This window comes from Sprattus sprattus, assembly GCF_963457725.1.
Source record: "Sprattus sprattus genome assembly, chromosome: 1".
Lineage (NCBI taxonomy): Eukaryota > Metazoa > Chordata > Actinopteri > Clupeiformes > Clupeidae > Sprattus > Sprattus sprattus.
In genome coordinates, this window is record NC_137920.1 from 39,981,245 (window position 1) to 40,004,218 (window position 22,974).

A 22,974-nucleotide genomic window follows, 5' to 3' on the forward strand; every position below is an offset into this window, starting at 1 on the left:
CTTTAAAGTTTCAGGTGTTGCTTAGCAACCCATCTCTTGCTGACTTCATGTTACAATGACTTTTCGTTATGCTAAATGACCGTGAATGAAATGCAAGGTGTGAATTAGAAGCACAAAACCCATTGCCAATGACAGTGGTCATAAATGTTTCGCAGCGGTCATTATAAAGAAATTACAGACCTGGGAACTTCCGGGGTGGCCCGTTCAAATTGACGGAACTTTTTGGAACATTCTGAAGAGGCGGTTAATACAAAAATTATAATAATAACTGCATTATTTGAGTAAAAGCTGCATGGCTTATCACAGAATCATCTGGATCACCACTGTGTGTCTGTGCAAGTCTTACCCTTTGTCTGTCTGTCTTTTCACTTTGGTCTCCTCTCTTACAGTTGAACTCCTTCGAGCAGCTCTGCATCAACTACACCAATGAGAAGCTGCAGCAGCTGTTCAACCACACCATGTTCATCCTGGAGCAGGAGGAGTACCAGAGGGAGGGCATCGAGTGGAGCTTCATCGATTTCGGCCTGGACCTGCAACCTTGCATTGACCTAATTGAAAGGCCTGTAAGTGACTGTGATTAAGTCATTAAGTCATTAACAAGAAGTACAAGTACAAGAAAACATAAGTCTTGAAGTTTCCCTCTATTCACAAGCATGAACTGATGATCACGATTCGCATGAATAGACTATCTCAATACTCTTAAAAACTGGTTCTGGCTGAGCCCATCACTCCAGTCCATGGCTCTAAACCAAACCTCTTCTGCAGGCAAACCCCCCTGGCGTACTGGCCCTGCTAGACGAGGAGTGTTGGTTCCCCAAAGCCACAGACAAAACGTTTGTGGACAAGCTGATGCAGGAGCAGGGCACCCACACCAAGTTCCAGAAGCCCAAACAGCTCAAGGACAAGGCAGACTTCTCCATCATCCACTACGCAGGCCGGGTATGCACCAACCACACCTCTGCTCAGACACACTTGGCATGTTTAGATAGATATTGCAGCGATACCGGGAGCAATATCTCTTGGAGAAGTTTCCGCCTGGTTTTCCTGCAATGTCCCCTCAACATCCATACACAAAATAAAACCATTCTGTGGTGTATTTTTAAGCCCTCTTTCTTGAGAGCAGCCCAACAGGTGGTATAGAAGCAACCCATCAGAAGAGAGATTTTGGTTCATGATGGCCTGAGGAATCTCTAACATTAATTATTTTATTTAAGTTAAAGGACGTCTCTGTGTAATGACCTATGAGTTTTCTGTGTAACAACTCATCTTTTGTAGTGAACGCACCACCTATCTGACACAATGTTCTACAATGTCTAGTTTGCTGTGGAATGTTTCAAAGCCAAATCTTTAATCCAAAAAATGTTGGAATGTTGTCCTATGTTTGTGGTTCATCTGAGGGGAGTATGAAAGGAGTCCCCTTACGCAACACCAGACATCGAGCTGTTGATCATGGTCACCAGGGCTCACATCTGGCCCTGATCAGTCACTCTATAGAAACACGATATCACATAAAAGAGACTTTTGACTTCCAGCCATTGGGAGGTCTTGTATTGGGTGAGGACCGAGAAGACCGTGTCGGCCTGTTTCTAACAAATTTGGACACGATCTCTCATTCAGTCCAGGCCTAGTTTGGCTTTTCGTGGACCTCCCACTGAGCTGTTTCAATAAATGATAAATTAGAGAGAACATGTTAAGTAATATATTACATCTTTTTATTATGAATTATATCAGGTCTCTCTTTTTTTTTATCTTGGTTTCATGACACAAGTTCATAGTCCACATCTAGTTTTGCTTTTCTGTGGACCTCTTCCTTTTCAGTGATTGGGAATAATGAGATTTGTGAAATATCACCCAAACTGTTTTTAAAGCAGGTAGTTATTCCAAATTGTCCTCCTCTTTTTTTATGATTGGAGTCAAATCATCAATCAATGGATTTATTTTGGCAGGAGCCAACCGTTTCTACTTTCCAAATTGTTTTCAGAACATTGTGATCACAACTGGTCAGTCAGAGCGGTCTTTCTCACGAGCCACATTTCTCTCCTATCTCCCAGGTGGACTATAAGGCTGATGAGTGGCTGATGAAGAACATGGACCCTCTGAATGACAACGTGGCCACACTGCTGCACCAGTCCACGGACAAGTTTGTGGCTGAGCTGTGGAAAGATGGTAGGTCCTCACGCTGTGCCACAACCCCAGCCCCACCCCTGCACTCACGGACATGTGAACCATTAGGCCTCCCTCCCTCCCTCCCTCCCTGATGAAGAAAGAGGCTGTTGTCTGCCCACTAGGGATGCAACGGTTTTCGGTATTTTAGCGAACCGTTCGGTTCGCCCTGTTCGGTTCGGTTGACCCAGGTGAACCGCGATATTACGGTATGGGTGACATTAAACATTTAATTTAATATGTGCCTATAATGAATGCACGCATGTATTGGGCGATAGCATGACTGCTTGGGACCCAGGGGATGAGTTCTGCGCTCCACAACCATGCAACAACCAATCAGAATTGTACTGACTTTCCCAAGAGCCAATCAGCGCTCTGAATGCAGACGCTGGAGATCCATGTGACGATGTGAGGAGAAACAAAACTTTCCCTGTTGCAGCACGATCATGGCGAGTCAGCAAGAAACGGAGAAAAGAAAATTTGAAGAGGCACCGTCATCTTACAAATCAGCTGTATGGGAACATTTTGGGTTCAGTGTGGAGTATGATGACAAAGGGAAAAAGATCGTCAGCAAGCAAAGCACGGTGTGCAAGCATTGCTTTCCTACGATCGCCTACTCCACAGGTACATCCAACATGTTGAGCCACTTGCCCCGTCATCACCCGGCTGTAACTCTAAGTGGAGCAGCACGGTTTGTCGCCGAAAACACAACCATCCATTGCTGCAGCATTTCAGCAACAATATGCTTATAATTCCGAAAAACACAAGGCAATAACCAACTCAATGGACGTCTTCATAGGGAAAGACATGCAGCCCTATTCAGTAGTTTTAGGCAGGGGATTCCGTCACATGATAAAGACCATTGACATTGATCCTCGTTTTAATATCCCCTCCCGCACGCATTTCAGCAGCAAAATAATTCCAGAACTGTACGAAGTGACTAGGAGAGAGAAGGTTTGTTCTGTTGTTCTTTAAGGGTGTATTTATAACAGTTAAGTATTTTCTAGGGTTTAAGTGTGTGAATGACAATGTTTGTTGTTTGAGTTTATTGAATAATGTCAATGTTTACATTTCACATTACTTTACAGTATACTGCACTTTGCTATATTTATTATTGCCTGTTTTTGACAGAAGGCCAGAATAGTGTTCCTTGTTTAAAATACATTTTGTGATTTTACTTAATATGTGCCCTTTTTACATTTAATTGCATCTTGCATTGTCTCTGCAAGTGTGAGTAGAAGCACCTTGTTGACTTGAAATAGAAAAGACAAATATAACCTAATGCGTTTTAGCGGCAGGATAATATTGATATATCGAAACCGAACCGTAACCGTGGCCCAAAAACCGTGATACAAACCGAACCGTGGCCACACTGTACCGTTGCATCCCTACTGCCCACATACACTGTCTGCCATGTCAGTTATATCTGTATGTCAATGTCTGCACATGTCAATGGCTCAATTGACTGAGACGCTTCCCCTCAGAGATTGGAATTATTAGGAATAATGAAAGTCCCCTTCCCGCTTCTGTGAATCCCAGCTCTGTGTTTTAAACAGTTGACCACCCGGAAGATGGTCATTTCATTCAGTTGGTATGAATTGAGGAAGTAGCTTGAGAAAAGTAGCCTCAGTGTGGAAATGGTGGCTTAGAGAAGCTGATTGCCAAGGAATACAGAGCTGAGTATTCTCTATTGAGAGCTGGCACATGTAACAGAAAAAGAGCTATCGTACTTTATATATGAAACTTAAATGTATTCTCTGCTGAGGATTAAAAAGCTCATGATACATTGTTTATTATAAAGTATTGCCACAATGTCAACAAGTTAACATGTAGGTGATGTGCCATTGTTGACTTAAGCATCATACTAACCACTGCCTTACGTTGTGTATGTGCTTATCTATTGTGATATTTTTTTGTATGTTCTTTTTCAATTTGTTCCCCCTGCTCCCCTCTGTTTCTCAACCATAGAGATTCAGAATATACAAAGAGCGTCATTCTATGATGTCTCTAGCCTTGATGAGTCTCCAGGTGAATGTGGAGTCTGCTGTAGGTGTCTGTTTACCAGCGCATTGTGTCCCCTCAGACGCCCCCTCTGCTTCTAGGCCTGCATGTCCCATGTCCCATGTCCTTCTCTGTCTAGAGAAAGCTGAGGCCTGCACCTTTCAGCAATTCTCCTGGGTGGAAAAAAAGAAAAAACATTTTGTTGTTTTCTATGAGAGAGCAAAAGTCACTCATTCATCAAAGCTGCTATTGAAACATAACACATCACTGTGGTTTGGGTTTTGTATAGATAAATACTTGTCATGGTATAACCAAAACAAACAAAACATCAAAACCCTTCAGTTCACGGCCCAGACATGAACTGAGCTGTTGATGTCTGAAGACTGCTACCGCCATGGCTGCTTTGACTTGGAGGTGGCCTCTGGATGTAGGCATTTCCTATCCATGCCTTGCTTACACAGCAGCCTGTTTACGCTAAATATCAGACGGCATTCTGCACCGCCAGCATGAGAGAGACCACTTAGAGTGAAGGGAGAAAGAATTCCATAGTGTCTCGCGCTCGAGGCGGAACAATAAGCAGCTTGTTCCGTCGGAATCTAAATGACCCTCAGACCCTCCAGTCAGCACCAGTATACCAAAAGCGTCTCCACAGGGGCAGGGGAGGTCAGGCTGCAAATCACTAAACCAATTTCTTTTATCTTGTTTTATTCATCAGAGAAGAACGTTAGATATACCAGACAGCCAGTGCTGAAGAGGTTCAGCTTGGTGGAATGAACTGTGGTACAGAAATAATGTTATGATAGTGGGATCCTGATTGTACTTGTATATGTATTTACATTTTATTCATATCACTAGTTTACTGCTTGTTTTTTCCTCACAAGATACACAGAACTATTGTCTTCAGATTTTGACAACCCAAGGCCAGTCATTTCAAGTGAACTTGAACTATTCATTGGAGAAGAACATGGAAGACAACGGTTTCAAATTCTTACAACCTAATTTTAGAACACTTGTCTTTTTAGTTCACTGGGACTTGCTCAGGTAGATTCTGGGTCATCATTCTAATCTACTGTGTGAATGTAGTATTTAGTGCATACAAAATAATCTCTTATAAAGGGGTGAAAATGATCCAATAATGTTCCATGTTAACCCCTCTTAAATTTCGTATCCTTGCCCTTGCCAGGATAGTCCAGCACAGACTGATGAACTCGTAGTTTGACTGAACACTTGACATCTTGTATTATTCAGCCAATGTCTGTCTGTTAAATCCATCCAGTGACTTGCACACCACCCCATCTGTCAAATCACTTGAAAATAAATCTAAACACAGCTAAAAACAGCTCTGACCAAAACTGGGGACAACACTCTGTAGACTTTATCAAATCTGCTTTTCTGTTCATCTTACAACTGTTTTAAAATCTACTTTCATAAAACATTATTTTAAAGCTAAATTGAATTGGAGCAGCACTAATAACATGATAATGAACAGTAGTGACAATCACAGATGCAATTATTTTGATATGCCAAGATTTGCTGAAAGGAAAGCTGAGACGTATTACTTAAAGCTTTGGAAGAATCAGAACTGCACAAATCAATGGTAATGTCTGTAACAGTAGATCGATATTGTAATTCCTTTTATTGGCCTTTTCCTTTTAAGAATCTCATGAGTTAGAGCTGCTAAGCTGCAGATTCATATTGTGTCTATAAATCAAATAGAAACTGGCAGCAAAGACCCTTTCCTAGTCAGTGTCTAATTAGGAGTCGAAGTATCACAAAAAAATAATTTGATGACTGCAGATTTAGTGTTTCCACCTCATATACTCCATAAGCTTACCTAGCTTCCTAGATCTAGTCCATACCCAGGTCATGTTCCATCCTCAAGCCCCCACTTGGCTTGTCTTGGCATTTCATCAGTGTGTGTGTGCCCTTAACAACTGAAACAGGATCCCTGTGACTGGTTTGCTCATTATAAAGCAGGATGGAAAAGGGGTTGATGACAACAGATCCCAGATCATTTGTTAAGGGCAGAGTTAGTCATCCAGTAGGAATTGCATCCTAGATTCCATCCTTCCATCCAGACTTGGCCCCCCCACTGGCTTCCACAGCCTGCCATGTTCAAGCACTCTGAGGGAAAACAAAGCCATCAAGTGCAGATCCAGGAATAGGTGTTCCATATATAGTCATTTACTCCGTACTCTTTGGGCCCATAAGGCAGAACTTGCCCTAGATCTGCACTGAGAGGCAATCTCTGCATGAATGACCCTGTGTCCTTGTTACTAACAGCTTCTATCTGTCTGTTATCCCTCTTTCTCATCCTTCTGTATCGCTGTAGTGGACCGTATTGTGGGCCTGGACCAGGTGGCTGGCATGAATGAGACAACGTTCGGTGCCACATATAAGACAAAGAAGGGCATGTTCCGCACTGTGGGTCAGCTCTATAAGGAGTCCCTCACCAAACTCATGGCCACGCTAAGGAACACAAACCCCAACTTTGTCCGGTGTATCATTCCCAACCATGAAAAGAGAGTAAGTGCACAAAACACACACTATTTCTCCACTGATCGAGTTTTATCAATTTGATAGCACTTAACCTGCTACTTCCATTTCCCAAATTCCCACTCACCGCTAGGCGGGGAAGCTCGACCCCCATCTTGTCCTGGATCAGCTGAGGTGCAACGGTGTCCTGGAGGGCATCCGCATTTGCAGACAGGGTTTCCCCAATCGCATCGTCTTCCAGGAGTTTAGACAGAGGTACAAGAGCTTCTTGAGAATAATAATATAGAGAAGCTGAAACTACCAAGAAATCTTGACCATTTGTTTCTCTTCTATGCATACAGATATGAGATCCTCACACCCAATGCCATTCCCAAGGGCTTTATGGATGGAAAACAGGCTTGTGAGAGAATGGTAAACCTTCTTTTTGTTCTTGCTGTACATTCATTTAGATGGTATTACAATAAGGTATACAGTACACACTACAGGATGGTATATCCTGGTACATTGACTGGTATTTGAAAGAAGGTCTGTCTGTCTCTCTTGGATGATGTTCAATCCTCAATTTTTCTCACCAATCCACAGATCCGAGCTTTGGAGCTAGACCCTAACTTGTTCCGGATTGGTCAGAGCAAGATCTTCTTCAGGACTGGGGTTCTGGCCCACCTTGAGGAGGAGAGGGATTTGAAGATCACCGACATCATTATCTACTTCCAGGCCGTTTGCAGAGGTTATATCGCACGCAGGTGAGGTTTGGCTCTCATACAAGCTGTGTCATAACATAAGGAACAGCAAAGTTCAGTCAGGAACCCTTGTGCACCTGTGTAGAGCTGCTTTATGCTTTTTGGGGGGTTTGGGTCTAAGGGGTATGTGTGCCTAGTCTGTGTGTTCCATCTCCAGACCCTAACCATGCAGCAGTGGTAGCATTTCAAAATAGATTTACTTTGCCTTCCACAAGTCCATGACCACTGATAAACCTTCCAAGTTGTATTGAATGAAATGGATTCGTTTCCTAGTACAAGTCTGTAGTTGTTACACTTACGTGACAATAGATACTTGTAAATACAGTTATGTCTGGCAGTTTTACTAAACATCTCTGTTTGTCTCTAGGGCCTTTGCCAAAAAACAACAGCAGCTCAGTGCCCTAAAGGTTCTTCAGAGGAACTGTGCCGCATACCTGAAACTGCGCCACTGGCAATGGTGGAGACTCTTTACCAAGGTGGGTCCTCTTGCTAAATGTGTGTGTGTGTGTGTGTGTGTGTGTGTGTGTGTGTGTGTGCGTGTGTGTGTGTGTGCACGTGGTGTGTGTGCGTGTGTGTGTGTGTGTGTGTGTGTGTGTTTGTGTGTGTGTGTGTGTGTGTGTGTGTGTGTGCGTGCGTGCGCGTGGTGTGTGTGCGTGTGTGTGTGTGTGTGTGTGTGTGTTTGATCAAGAGTAACCCATCTTGCCCTGTGTGCTGCAGGTGAAGCCCCTGCTGCAGGTGACCAGGCAGGAGGAGGAGATGCAGGCCAAAGACGAGGAGCTCGTCAAGGTGAAGGAGCGCCAGAGCAAAGTGGAGACGGAGCTGGTGGAGATGGAGAGGAAACACACGCAGGTCAGAACATCATCAGTTCAGCTATCCCACAGATTCTGTTCTTGATAGTTGACCGTAGCAGATGACACCTGTTGAAGTAGCAAGTGGCAAAGGTCTCAATCTTGATAATGTACCTCTGAGGTGGGGTTGATGTTGAAATTTGGGTCTGTTTAACTTTTTCATTCATTCATTAATTCATTCATTCATTTATTCATTTATTTATTTTGGTCTCTTCAGCTTTTGGAGGAGAAGAACATCCTGGCAGAACAGTTGCAGGCAGAGACGGAGCTGTTTGCGGAGGCCGAAGAGATCCGTGCCCGTCTCGTTGCCAAGAAGCAGGAGCTGGAGGAGATTCTGCACGATCTAGAGTCCCGGGTGGAGGAGGAGGAAGAGCGCAACCAGACCCTCACGAATGAGAAGAAGAAGATGCAGTCTCACATCCAGGTTGGGGCATAAGTTTGCACTAGTGGACTGTAGATCAGCAGACTATGAATGGGAGAAGTATGAACATTTGACCTGTGTGTGTTGTGGTAGGACCTGGAGGAACAGCTGGATGAGGAGGAAGCAGCCAGGCAGAAGCTTCAGCTGGAGAAGGTGACGGCCGAGGCCAAGATCAAAAAGATGGACGAGGACATTCTGCAGCTGGAGGACCAGAATTCCAAGTTCCTCAAGGTGACCTCAGGGATGACATCATACAGCATTTTTTTTTTAAACCCATTTTTATTTATGGGATTTTTTAGCCTTTATTTAGATAGGACAGTGAAGCATTTTGGACAGGAAGTGAGGAGAAGTGAAGTGGTGGGGAGAGGATCAGGAAACGACAGCAGGCCGGAATCGTGCACCTGTGTCTGTGCATTGTAGCCTGTAAATGGGGGGCTTATTGCAGCATTTCTACTCTCAGCTGTACAGTGCCCCCCCCCCCATTACAGCATTTCTACTCTAATGTTAAGTCACTACAGACGTTTAGCTTAAAGCCCTTTCTACTCCCTCACTCACTGTTCAGGAGAAAAAACTGCTGGAGGATCGTGTGGGTGAGATGACCTCCCAGCTGGCTGAGGAAGAGGAGAAGGCCAAGAGCCTCGGCAAGCTGAAGAACAAGCAAGAGATGATGATGGTGGACCTGGAAGGTGAGGGAGTCCAATAGTTTTTGTGACCTATAGAAAAACCTAAAAGAGATGCAGAGATCTTGTAGGGGATATTGAATGAGATGTTCTAACGGGGTGTGTGTGATCCTCAGAGCGTCTGAAGAAGGAGGAGAAGACCAGGCAGGAGCTGGAGAAGGCCAAGCGGAAACTGGACAGCGAGACCACAGACCTGCAGGATCAGATCGCCGAGCTGCAGGCACAGATTGAAGAGCTTAAGGTCCAGCTGGCCAAGAAGGAGGAGGAGCTTCAGGCAGCACTGGCCAGGTGAGCTCCTCACTGCACCACAGCCAGGGAGAGATCCACTGTACCACTGCAGCTCAGAGTCTCCTAACGGCACCACAGCCAGGGAGAGATCCACTGTACCACTGCAGCTGAGAGTCACCTCACTGCACTATAGCCAGGGAGAGATCCACTGCACCACTGCAGCTGAGAGTCACCTCACGGCACTATAGCCAGGGGGAGATCCACTGTATCACTGCAGCTGAGAGTCACCTCACTGCACTATAGCCAGGGAGAGATCCACTGTACCACTGCAGCTGAGAGTCACCTCACTGCACTATAGCCAGGGAGAGATCCACTGCACCACTGCAGCTGAGAGTCACCTCACTGCACTATAGCCAGGGGGAGATCCACTGTATCACTGCAGCTGAGAGTCACCTCACTGCACTATAGCCAGGGAGAGATCCACTGTACCACTGCAGCTGAGAGTCACCTCACTGCACTATAGCCAGGGAGAGATCCACTGCACCACTGCAGCTGAGAGTCACCTCACGGCATTATAGCCAGGGAGAGATCCACAGCACCACTGCAGCTGAGAGTCACCTCACTGCACTATAGCCAGGGGGAGATCCACTGTACCACTGCAGCTGAGAGTCACCTCACTGCACTATAGCCAGGGAGAGATCCACAGCACCACTGCAGCTGAGAGTCACCTCACGGCATTATAACCAGGGAGAGATCCACTGTACCACTGCAGCTGAGAGTCACCTCACTGCACTATAGCCAGGGAGAGATCCACTGTACCACTGCAGCTGAGAGTCACCTCACTGCACTATAGCCAGGGAGAGATCCACAGCACCACTGCAGCTGAGAGTCACCTCACGGCATTATAGCCAGGGAGAGATCCACAGCACCACTGCAGCTGAGAGTCACCTCACTGCACTATAGCCAGGGGGAGATCCACTGTACCACTGCAGCTGAGAGTCACCTTACGGCATTATAGCCAGGGAGAGATCCACAGCACCACTGCAGCTGAGAGTCACCTCACTGCACTATAGCCAGGGGGAGATCCACTGTACCACTGCAGCTGAGAGTCACCTCACTGCACTATAGCCAGGGAGAGATCCACAGCACCACTGCAGCTGAGAGTCACCTCACGGCATTATAGCCAGGGAGAGATCCACTGTACCACTGCAGCTGAGAGTCACCTCACTGCACTATAGCCAGGGAGAGATCCACAGCACCACTGCAGCTGAGAGTCACCTTACGGCATTATAGCCAGGGAGAGATCCACTGTACCACTGCAGCTGAGAGTCACCTCACTGCACTATAGCCAGGGGGAGATCCACTGTACCACTGCAGCTGAGAGTCACCTTACGGCATTATAGCCAGGGAGAGATCCACAGCACCACTGCAGCTGAGAGTCACCTCACTGCACTATAGCCAGGGGGAGATCCACTGTATCACTGCAGCTGAGAGTCACCTCACTGCACTATAGCCAGGGAGAGATCCACTGTACCACTGCAGCTGAGAGTCACCTCACTGCACTATAGCCAGGGAGAGATCCACTGTACCACTATAGCTGAGAGTCAACAGTTACCTTTCCTGTACCCTGAAAATACAGTGTTCTTATGAAGTTAAATGCCATAATTATTTTCCAATGATCACCAATAAAAAATAAACAAATCTGAATTAAGTAGTTAGGTATAGACCTGTATATGACCTGTATATAATATAATTATATTTGTAATGAATTTAATTAGTCTTAATGTATCATTTTATACATATAATACATTGGGAATGATTAAAATAAAGTCTTCCAATGGTTTAACAGTCAGGAATTCTGTGTGGCCTCTTGGGTATTGTTTACCTAGAGGACTAAGCACAGAGGAATTTGGATGGAATGCAGGCAGGCCTCCAGTCTTTATAAGCTGCAACAACTATGATTCAATCTCATTATGGTTTTACCATTGAACTTCACACAATACACAATATGACTTCATACGTCAGTCTCACGGGTGATGTGTGAAATACTGCCCCCCAGTGGTCATAAGAGTTTTTACTCTGTGTTAGAACAAGGGAGTGTCCCTTCCAGTGCTTTCGTAGATAGTGAAGTCCTTTCCATCACAGACATAACAATGCCTGTTATTTTTTATGTATAGTTAGTTATGTTATGCAGGAGTGTTTACATGAAATAAAACAAACATTAGAAGCACGGTACAATGAGATGGTAGGACTTGATATGAAATGCAGTAAGCACATTGGCTATCTGTCAGCAGTATATTCTTATTACATAATAGCTGTTCAAAATGTTCACTCTCAATGAGATAGTACTTATTCAGTTGCATTATCATACCATAAGTAAATCATAGGTGCCTTTTTCTTTAATAAGCCTTACAGCCTACCTGTACATCAGTATAATGGAATCAACATAATGGAAACCTGTGAATGTTTGTGTGTGTGTGTGTGTGTGTGTGTGTGTGTGATGCAGGACCGATGAGGAGATAGCCCACAAGAACAACGCTCTGAAGCAGGTGCGGGAGCTGCAGGCTCAGCTGTCCGAGCTGCAGGAGGACCTGGAGTCGGAGCGCGTGTCCCGCAACAAGGCTGAGAAACACAAGAGGGACCTGAGCGAGGAGCTGGAGGCCCTCAAGACCGAGCTGGAGGACACGCTGGACACCACGGCTGCGCAACAGGAACTCAGGTAACCTCACATGAACAGGCTTTATTGGCACGGACTATAATAACAGACATATGCACCTTTGCAATACAATCGGTTAATAGTATAGACTTGAGCCCTGACGTGACAGCTGAGTCTCAAACCGGAATTTGAGGCACAGTTTGGACAAGAGTGGTTTCATTGTAATATTTCTTTCTTTATTGTTTCTTAACACATATGGCGCATGTATGTAGTTTCTAAAGATTGGGTGTCTGTCTGCACAGGACCAAGCGTGAGCAGGAGGTAACAGAGCTGAAGAAGGCCATCGACGAGGAGTCCAAGAACCACGAGGCCCAGATCCTGGAGATGAGGCAGAGGCACGGCACCGCCCTGGAGGAGCTGTCGGAGCAGCTGGAACAGGCCAAACGGGTGAGTTTGCTCTCCAGGCAGATAGCCTGTCTATGCTGCGATAATCTGAGAAATGTCATTATTCCAGATGTACCCTCCTGCTTGCTTAGTAATGTCACGCACATAGCTAGTACAAATCCTAACGTTACTTAAAGTGGCATTATGGAGGAATTACTAACGAGATGCTAGCGGCGAAACCTCTTGAAATGTGCTTACTTCAACACATAATGCCACTTTAAGTAGTAGGGGTGGGAATCTCTTGGCACCTCACGATTCGATTCGAAATCGATTCAGAGGTCAACGATTCGATTTAAAATCGATTATCGATTATCGATTTAAAATCGATTTTGTAATTTAAATTTTTTTTTTTTTTTTTTTTTTTTTTTTTACACATCCATTTTATGTTGAAATGCAAGCTGCATCGACTATTGCATTGCTCATAGAAAGTCAAAATTGTGACCATTAAAAGCTTTTACTCTTATAAAGCAAATAGCGAAGGTAATTCATCTGTTGATTTTCTTCAATTTAGACTCTGAGTTGCAAACTCAAATGATTCAATAGTCAAAATGCATCGATAATCGTTTTATCGGTTTCGAATTGATATTCGATAATCAATCGATAATTGCATTTCAACATGAAATGGATGTGTAAAAAAAACGATTATCAATTTTAAACCGATAAAACGATTATCAATCCATTTCGACTTTTAAAACATTTGAGTTTGCTACTTAGAGTCTTTGCTACACTTCCTACTTTGTGTTTGATAATTAAAGAAAATCAACAGATGAATTACCTTCTCTATTTTTTATGAGAGAAAAAGCTTTTCCTTGTCACAATTTTGACTTTCTATGAACAATCCAATAATCGATGCAGCTTGCATTTCAACATAAAATGGATGTGTAAAAAAAAAAAAAAAAAAAAAAAAAAATTTTTTTTTTTTTTTTTTTTAAATTACAAAATCGATTATGAACTTTTCTGAATCGAGACAGAATCGTTTTAGAGAGAATCGATTAAAATCGAATAATCGATTTTTTTCCCCCACCCCTATTAAGTAGACATCTGAGTGCTCACGCAAATCGTCTCAGACACCATTTAGTCTTGTGTTATTACTCCTCTGATATTGAAAGGATTAGTGTAACCCACTTAGCTTCTCCTTCCTCTTCTGCACTTCATCCTCCTAATCATCTCTGATTCTGTTTTCCTGCCCTTTAGTTCAAGTCCAACCTGGAGAAGAACCAGCTCTTCTGCACTTCATCCTCCTAATCATCTCTGATTCTGTTTTCCTGCCCTTTAGTTCAAGTCCAACCTGGAGAAGAACCAGCTCTTCTGCACTTCATCCTCCTAATCATCTCTGATTCTGTTTTCCTGCCCCTTAGTTCAAGTCCAACCTGGAGAAGAACCAGCTCTTCTGCACTTCATCCTCCTAATCATCTCTGATTCTGTTTTCCTGCCCCTTAGTTCAAGTCCAACCTGGAGAAGAACAAGCAAGCGCTGGAGAGCGACAACAGGGAGCTGGCCAACGACCTGAAGGGGCTGCTGCAGGTCAAGGCCGAGTCGGAGCACAAGAGGAAGAAGCTGGAGTCGCAGCTGCAGGAGTTCATGGGGCGCACCACGGAGGGCGAGAGGATCAAGATTGAGTTGGCTGACCGCTCCCACAAACTACAGGTCAGTCACATGGACGAGGGCTGAGGGCCAAGGTGGAGATACTGGACCTTGCATGACTCAAAACACTGGGGAGGCTTCAGTAAGAACCAGACTGTGTTTGACACAATACAATTAAAACGGAGAGGATTAGGGGTGGGTTTGATGTATGTGAATGTATCTGTGTGGAGATGTTATTGTTAAAGCAGCCATGTGTGTTTGTGTGCTTTTTAGACGGAACTGGACAATGTCTCCACATTGCTAGAAGATGCAGAGAAGAAAGGAATCAAACTGGCCAAGGACTCTGCCAGTCTGGAGAGCCAGCTACAGGACACCCAGGTAACCTCTTCAGAGAAAAATACACTTCTGGGGGAAGCCTACAACGATTTCCTGACAGTCTGCCTTATACAAATTACATGTAGATATCTCAGGTTTGTCATGGAACTATACACAATGGCTGTAGCACTTACAGAACTACACACGTGTGTGTGTGTGTGTGTGTGTAGGAGCTGCTCCAGGAGGAGACGCGTCAGAAACTGAACATGAGCACCCGCATCCGTCAGCTGGAGGAGGAGAAGAACACCCTGCTGGAGCAGCAGGAGGAGGAGGAAGAGAGTCGCAAGAACCTGGAGAAACAGTTGGCCAGCCTGCAGGGCCAGGTACACAGACACACACACCTATACTTATTAACACTAATGACCCATGTACACAAACACACACAGACACACACGCCTAAACGTATTAACACTAATGACCCATGTACACAAACACACACAGACACACACACACCTATATTTATTAACACTAATGACCCATGTACACAAACACACACACACCTTTATTTATTAATGAGCAATGAGGACCACTTCTCCCCTCAGCTGGTGGAGTCCAGGAAGAAGCTGGAGGACGACGTGGGCACGCTGGAGTGCCTGGAGGAGGTGAAGCGCAGGCTGCAGAAGGACATGGAGGGCACCACGCTGAGGCTGGAGGAGAAGGCCATGGCCTTCGACAAGATGGAGAAGACCAAGAACCGCCTCCAACAGGAGCTGGACGACCTGATGGTGGACCTGGACCACCAGAGGCAAATCGTCTCAAACCTGGAGAAAAAGCAGAAGAAGTTCGACCAGGTAATGTTCACTACATGTCAAGAAGAGTTGGGTTAAAGTCCTCAGGGCAGATTTATGAAACTGTACCCATGGAAGAACTTCTCTAGTGAGGACCCTATAGGTCTCGCCAACGACACCGGATGCAATAAATGATCAGAAAGATACAGAAAGAACCTCCTGCCATTCCTTAAGGCCATGTAGAACCTGTGTGGTATTCTTTGTGTTTTGTAGCTGCTGGCTGAGGAGAAGACCATTTCAGCCCGGTATGGTGAGGAGCGAGACCGGGCCGAGGCCGAGGCCCGGGAGAAGGACACCAAAGCTCTAGCCATGACCCGCGCACTGGAGGAGGCCCTGGATGCCAAGGAGGAGTTTGAGCGGCTCAACAAGCAGCTGCGCACTGAGATGGAGGACCTGATGAGCTCCAAGGATGACGTGGGCAAGAGCGTGAGTTTCATCTGTCACCATTAGATTGGCGTAGGTGTCGCTCTGTATATGTTGGATGTGGGTGCGAGGACCAATTCTCCACCAAACTCTAGACGTCCAGCTCTGTTGTGTAGGGCAATCCAAGAACATGATATTTATCCAGTCCTAAGGAAGTTATAATACAATTAAACCTGTGGTGCTACTCCCAGGCACGAAGAGTAAAATCATCAACTGAACAAATCATGTAAATGTATATATACCAAATGAGGTAATGGCTTGTCAGACTACTTTCAGTCTTCACTGTAATAAGCACCAGTCTGGCCCTGGACTGGCTCTGTTTTAGGTCCACGAGCTGGAGAAGTCTAAACGGACCCTGGAGCAGCAGGTGGAGGAGATGCGGACACAGCTGGAGGAGCTGGAGGACGAGCTGCAGGCCACAGAGGACGCCAAGCTGCGTCTGGAGGTCAACATGCAGGCCCAGAAGGCCCAGTTCGACCGGGACCTGCAGGCCAAAGACGAACAGGGCGAGGAGAAGAGGAGGCAGCTGGTGAAACAGGTGATGGACTTATTATTGACATCTTATTAGATTCTTTCATCATCCGTATTTAAATCATTTGACCTTAGTTGTTTATGTTAAAAAAATAAGTTTGTCACTTAATTTGTTGATTTGTTTAATGTATGATGCACTGGTTCTGAATAGTTGAGGATGTCTTAAAATACTCTGAATAGTTGAGGATGTTTTAAAATAAGGCTTAAAAAGTTTATGAAATACTGGCTTTTGCAAAGGGGGGAAGCCCTGTACCCAGCAATTACAATCTGCTGTGGATTTCCTACTCATTAATTGTGATGGTTTGAGGAGGGCCTTGAAGACACTGATTGTTAGGTGGCAGCTTAGAGTGTATCATCCACCACAGTGTTTGCTGTCCCAAATAGAAGATGCCTAGTCTGTTATTTGTGTTCTTGTGAAGGAGCTTTTGAGCTATCTTGGTCAAACGAAACCAGGATGTAACCTTGATGGCCTGGTTTTTCTGACTCACTTTAAAAAACGGTCACCTCATTTTTAAGGTCGTCAGCAGTATAATTAGAAACTTTTAGAAGTCACTATCTCTGCAGTTTTTACAGTGTACCATCAGTTACTGTGGAGGTATTAGCAATTGGAAGTTTGCAATTGGTTGGTCTTTCCAAATATCAACTTGAACAGCAGCCACTTCTCTCATTGAGGTGAATTAGATAATAAATGTTGTAAGAATAAATTACAAAATTATGGAAATTATGGATGAGTATTGGACACCGAGACTCACTCACAAAGTGACTTGTCAGTATCCAACAGCAACGTCTGTATTAGTGGATTACTAGTATGTTACCTGAGACGCCTGGTTCCTCACCACCTGCTCACGTCTTCCCCCTCAGGTGCGAGAGATGGAGGCTGAGCTGGAGGACGAGCGTAAGCAGCGCGCTCTAGCCGTGGCCGCCAGGAAGAAGCTTGAGATGGACGTCAAGGACCTGGAGTCTCAGATAGAGGCAGCCAACAAGGGCAGAGACGAGGCCATCAAGCAACTACGTAAACTCCAGGTATGCAAGCAAGAAACCGTTCCCTTCCTGCATTTGTTAAGTAACCTCTGTGGAGAGAATGTGATTCTCAGATTGACCTTTGACATTGACCTTTATCAACAGTTCTTTATGTAAAAATAGCTCTCTATGTCTAGTGTTCATGCCAGCCTATAAATATTACATGATTGTTATCTTTGTCGCATGGTCCTAACTCCATTCCTCCTCCTCCTCCTCCCCTAGGCCCAGATGAAGGACTACCAGAGGGAGCTGGAAGAGGCGAGGGCGTCGCGTGACGAGATCTTCGCCCAGTCGAAGGAGAACGAGAAAAAGTTGAAGAGCCTGGAGGCAGAGATTCTCCAGCTTCAAGAGGTGAGAGGATCAGCTGAGAGGTAGGCGCTATACCGCTTAGCTACCGAACTGAAATAAACTGAACTCTGTTTGGGAGGCTTTAATTGTTCTTGCCAATAGAATATAAAAACAAATAAGAATAGAAGACAGCTTCACTTGACCACATAGTGTGTGTGTTGAACTAAGAAAGCTCCAACTGTAGGAAAGGATCTCTTAGAGAAGGTATACCTTAGCCAAGGACGCTCTGGGGAAACACCTTGAAAAGTGCAGGTCCATCTTACGAATGATATAGTGTTCAGAAGGCTTTGGGAAACACGCCCAGTCTGGTCATGTAAAAACTTAAACACTCCATAGATACATTTATGATGTCCCATGCACCTGTATGGGAGGGTTGGTGCCTAAGGCTGCCACATCGTACTGATCTGGGATCATACCAGATCAAGTCCAGATCCATGAGTATACTGCACTCTGAAATGAAGAGTTGGAACAATGGGACCTTTTTAACCCCGCGTGTGTGTGCAGGACCTGGCAGCATCTGAGAGGGGTCGCCGCCACGCCGAGCAGGAGAGGGACGAGCTGGCGGACGAGATCTCCAACAGCGCCGCTGGCAAGTGAGTGCCCAGCTACCTCACACAATCATGGCGTTCATTCACCGCCTGTATTAAGCGTTTTGCTTAACCTTTGTGTGTGTGTGTGTGTGTGTGTGTGTGTGATCAGGTCTGCCTTGCTGGATGAGAAGAGGAGGCTGGAGGCTCGCATCGCCCAGCTGGAGGAGGAACTAGAAGAGGAGCAGAGCAGCATGGAGCTGCTCAATGACCGCTTCCGCAAGACCACCATGCAGGTAGATGCAGGCTCACACCCACACACCCTCAGGGGGATGCTCAGGGGGAGAAAAAGGGACTGAACTACATCCGTACCAAGAGAATCAAGACCTCAAGGTCATTTTAGTGCTCCCGCTAGTATAGAACAAATTCATGAAGACCATCCTACATCTTGGTTGGATAGGGCAGATGAATTTAGGCGCCTGGAAATTTGGCCTCAAATCCCACCACATTTATAAATGGGCAAGCCCTATCCTCTTGACCTCGGCAGCCTTCATCATGCAGTGGACACGTCTATGGTGTGACGTCATGGTTGGGTTACAGTCTGTGGTCTCACCCTGCAGTGGACACGTCTATGGTGTGACGCCGTGGTTACACAGTGTGTTGTCTCCCTCTGCAGGTGGACACCCTGAACACGGAACTGGCGTCCGAGCGCAGCGCCGCCCAGAAGAGCGAGAACGCACGGCAGCAGCTGGAGCGCCAGAACAAGGACCTCAAGTCCAAGCTGGGCGAGCTGGAGGGCGCCGTCAAGTCCAAGTTCAAGGCCGCCATCACCGCGCTGGAGGCCAAGATCGCACAGCTGGAAGAGCAGCTGGAGCAGGAGGCCAAGTGAGTAGCGTCTGCGTCTGGGTCTGCGTGTCTCATTCCTGGACACTGTTGAGTGGGAAAGGTGGCTCAATGATGCTCTGAATGTGTTACCACAGGGAGAGAGCCGCAGCCAATAAGATTGTCCGGCGCACGGAGAAGAAGCTGAAGGAGGTCTTCATGCAGGTGGAGGACGAGCGTCGCCATGCCGACCAGTACAAGGAGCAGGTACGAGCATCACCAGTGACAACTTGTATGCTAAGACACAAGTTTGCAGTGTGAATCTCACTGTGTGTGTGTGTGTGTGTGTGTGTGTGTGTGTGTGTGTGTGTCAGCTGGAGAAGGCCAACTCGCGCATGAAGCAGCTGAAGCGTCAGCTGGAGGAGGCGGAGGAGGAGGCCACTCGTGCCAACGCCTCCCGCAGGAAGCTGCAGAGAGAACTCGACGACGCCACCGAGGCCAGCGAGGGCCTGAGCCGTGAGGTCAACTCCCTCAAGAACCGCCTGAGGTAGAGCCAACACACACACACAAACACACACACACACACACAGAAACAATGTATTTTGTTCTCTTGATGTTCAGGCTCTTACACAAAGACACTCAGTTTATCCTGTGAGGACCCCCTCCCCACAGATATATTCTTAAAATAATCCTGTATTCTGTGATATGGATATTTCTTAACAGCGTAGATCTGCAGTAATCTGGTTTAATTCCATACGCCACAAGCTGACACACTCAGACACGCAGCTAACACCACCCTGCCCTATTTCCTGAGGGAGATCAGTCCCTGTTTCTAGTATCCTCCATCAGCCCTGACCTGACCTCCACTCAGGGGCATCTGACCTGTGCCTCAGCAGCCAGGCTTTAGGTCTAAACCTCTTAAACATCTGGTGACCTCTGACCCCTATCTAGGCGCGGCGGCCCCGTGAGCTTCTCGTCCGGCCGGTCGGGGCGGCGTCAGCTGCAGATGGAGGGAGAGGTCTCGGATGACGACGCCGACAGCCGGGCCAGCGACCTCAACGAGACGCAGGCTGCCCAGGCAGAGTAGAGCGGCCTCCAGCCAGCTGCCAACCCCAACCTGACCCCAACACACACACACACACACACACACCAACCAATATACACATACATGCATACACACATACACACACACACACAAACCGATACACACATACCTGCATTCACACACACACACACCAACCAAAACAGACATATATACCCGCATACACACATATAGACACACACACACAGCAACCAATACACACATACCCGCATACACACACATAGACTCGCACATTTAACAGGACCCAGGAGGGTGAGAATAACCACCACAATCTTCCACACACACACACACACACACACACACAAACACACATGAGACTCCCAGGGGAACTGCTACTCTGCCTTATTCTACTCTGGCACGCTGCAAGGCCAAGCGCACCTCAGTGCTTCTAGCATCTCACGCTATCCCCTCTGGAATGACGACGTACTCTACTTATGACGAAGGAAACAAACAAACAAAAGAACAGCGCTACTCTAGGTACAAGTGCATTTTCCGTGTGAACTGTGTGTAGGTGTATGCACGTGAGGACGCACACACGTATGTACACAGTCACATGTGTCCCCCCTCACCAACAGCCCCAAAGCCATCATCTAGCGATGCAAGCCCAGCTGACACTTGTCCTCAGACCACACAGCTGTCCACTAATAAGGCGGGCACTGCCGAGGTTCCGTGACTCCCAGCCCAGCCCAGCTGCTTCTGTTGCTCTGGTGGACTGCTGTTCTTCAGTGATAAAACTCTGTGAAAGTATCTCCGTGATCCGTTGCCACTCTGGCGTTTGAGGACATGGACTGGAAACTAACTAGAAAAAAAAAGATAACTGTGAAATTGCAACCTGCCACTACATCTCTGTACCATTTAAAGGCATACGTAACGCTAAAGCCTCCAGAACTTACTGGTTATTGAATTAACCTTTTATCCTTTCTTTGTTCTTTTCTCTTTTTTTTTATAATTTGACCAACTGGACCACTTTCTCTTTGTTTTGGCAAGGTAACACCTGAATGAAGACCTGCTCCTATGATCAGCTGGCTACAGACCCCAACTCAGTCCACAGTATGTGACCGACAGAGGTAGCCAGTTGATCTGGGATCAGGCCGTTCGGGCTCTAAACGATGATAGTGGATGTATTATGACTTCAGATTGCTCTATACTGCACATTATAGCATGACTGCTTACTGAAACTGGAAGGAGAGGTAAATACCCCCTCCCATCCCACTCCACAGTTAAGTGGGTTTGTGAAGATACACTACAAGGTCTTTGTGATTTAACAATAGATATCTGAATAGACTTAACAGGGGAGGTAAGGTACTACAAAAACATCCTCTCCATTCATACACTAACGTTGGAGGCGCTTAAACCAAATGAAGACTGGTTCAACGAAAGGACTTTTGACCATACACACCCAAAGAGAGTTTGCATGTCTCTCACCATGTGAATGGGTGACTTGACTGGAATTTGCTGACAGGCACTTAGAATTGTATCTGTTCTTGGACTCAATGATGGCTAAGAATAGATGGTATGAGCTGGTACTTCATCTCAAGACATCACCTTTTGAAGGGTTTACAAATAGCTTGTAAATATTTGGGGTTTTACGCTTGTGTCTGGTTTGAGGTAGGCATTGTTTTAACCTACATTCCATTCAATGCGAAAAATAACTGACTAGACTGGAGAGACAGATGTACTTTTCATTCATGTAAACAATTAAGAGGTGATGCCTTAAGGTCCATGTAAGGGTCACTTAATGACAAGTGTGCATCTGAATGTTCTGAATGTTTTGCCACTAAAGCTGTGTGTGTTCCTCACCCTCCTGGAGTCCCCCATCATTTACTTCAGCTCACTTTAAGTGGGGCAAGTCAAGGGAGTCATACTTGACAGTATCAGTCACATTTGCCACCTGGAGACTTTAGTCAAAGAAATCAAATGTGCCCTAGTTTAAAATGGGCTGGGTCGGATATGATGATGGTGGAGGTTCCTCCACACTAAAGGGGCGGGATCTCCAGGAGTGAGTGACAGGACAGAAACACAGTCATTACAGGTCTGTGTGAGAGGAAGAAGACCTGCTGGATTCCTCATATCCTCACTGTCCTCACCTTACATGCTTATCTCAGTATTACAGAAGAGAAAGAGAGGATCTGGGAATCACGTCATGATAATGTTTCTTTAAGAAGTGCCTTAGCCACGTTAAGAAAGCATCAGTGGGTACGCCGCACACGTTGCGTCTATAACACTGATGTGTACTCGTGCTAAGCTAAACATCAAGGCGGAACTGGCAGACTGGAGAAGATTCACTACATAGGCACCCGCTACTTTCTCTCCAGGTTCTCTTCCCTGTACTTCATATCATATCCAGTGTGTGTGTCTCCCGACCCCGTAGGCAAACTCATCAGTAGACCACCTCATCAGTAGACCATGGGCAAGAATCAGTGTTATTGTGAAACGAGGAGCCTTCTGCTGCCGCTCCAGCAGGACGTGTGATTTCATTTGGTTCAAAGCTTTATCATCCATGATCTAGTTATAATTATTACGATCCTCATTATTATTATTACTATTATTATTATTGGACTGGCTGTTGACAACCAGTTGTTCAACTGCAAATATCTCCTTTTATTTCTTGTATACCTGTATTTCTAGACAGTGATTTTTTGTAAAGGAAAATAAAACATATTCATTGTAAAAGGAATGTGATTTATTACTTTTACAGGTGACTGTTCACATTACCTTATGGTAAAAGCTGTTATACAAGTACATTGATGAACAAGAAGCTTTAAAATGGTCATGGT

At 45.7% G+C, this 22,974-nt stretch overlaps 1 protein-coding gene across 1 annotated transcript in view; it reads left to right on the plus strand.

The window, feature by feature from the left end:
- The window catches only part of LOC308380922 (myosin-10-like), a 35,356-nt gene extending 12,578 nt beyond the window's left edge, over positions 1 to 22,778 (plus strand). Inside the window, exons 9-37 of the mRNA XM_080858387.1 lie at positions 390 to 563; positions 766 to 939; positions 2,052 to 2,166; positions 6,497 to 6,690; positions 6,794 to 6,915; positions 7,002 to 7,071; positions 7,243 to 7,403; positions 7,768 to 7,876; positions 8,118 to 8,249; positions 8,466 to 8,672; positions 8,763 to 8,900; positions 9,232 to 9,355; positions 9,466 to 9,637; positions 12,084 to 12,296; positions 12,536 to 12,680; positions 14,118 to 14,324; positions 14,535 to 14,639; positions 14,807 to 14,959; positions 15,179 to 15,427; positions 15,638 to 15,850; positions 16,173 to 16,385; positions 17,240 to 17,401; positions 17,621 to 17,749; positions 18,251 to 18,339; positions 18,446 to 18,569; positions 18,950 to 19,158; positions 19,254 to 19,362; positions 19,470 to 19,642; positions 20,047 to 22,778. Of these exons, the coding sequence (XP_080714513.1) occupies positions 390 to 563; positions 766 to 939; positions 2,052 to 2,166; positions 6,497 to 6,690; positions 6,794 to 6,915; positions 7,002 to 7,071; positions 7,243 to 7,403; positions 7,768 to 7,876; positions 8,118 to 8,249; positions 8,466 to 8,672; positions 8,763 to 8,900; positions 9,232 to 9,355; positions 9,466 to 9,637; positions 12,084 to 12,296; positions 12,536 to 12,680; positions 14,118 to 14,324; positions 14,535 to 14,639; positions 14,807 to 14,959; positions 15,179 to 15,427; positions 15,638 to 15,850; positions 16,173 to 16,385; positions 17,240 to 17,401; positions 17,621 to 17,749; positions 18,251 to 18,339; positions 18,446 to 18,569; positions 18,950 to 19,158; positions 19,254 to 19,362; positions 19,470 to 19,642; positions 20,047 to 20,182 (4,521 nt within the window). The 3' untranslated portion in view covers positions 20,183 to 22,778. The remainder of the gene's footprint in view (positions 1 to 389; positions 564 to 765; positions 940 to 2,051; positions 2,167 to 6,496; positions 6,691 to 6,793; positions 6,916 to 7,001; positions 7,072 to 7,242; positions 7,404 to 7,767; positions 7,877 to 8,117; positions 8,250 to 8,465; positions 8,673 to 8,762; positions 8,901 to 9,231; positions 9,356 to 9,465; positions 9,638 to 12,083; positions 12,297 to 12,535; positions 12,681 to 14,117; positions 14,325 to 14,534; positions 14,640 to 14,806; positions 14,960 to 15,178; positions 15,428 to 15,637; positions 15,851 to 16,172; positions 16,386 to 17,239; positions 17,402 to 17,620; positions 17,750 to 18,250; positions 18,340 to 18,445; positions 18,570 to 18,949; positions 19,159 to 19,253; positions 19,363 to 19,469; positions 19,643 to 20,046) is intronic.
- The last annotated feature ends 196 nt before the right edge of the window (positions 22,779 to 22,974 follow it).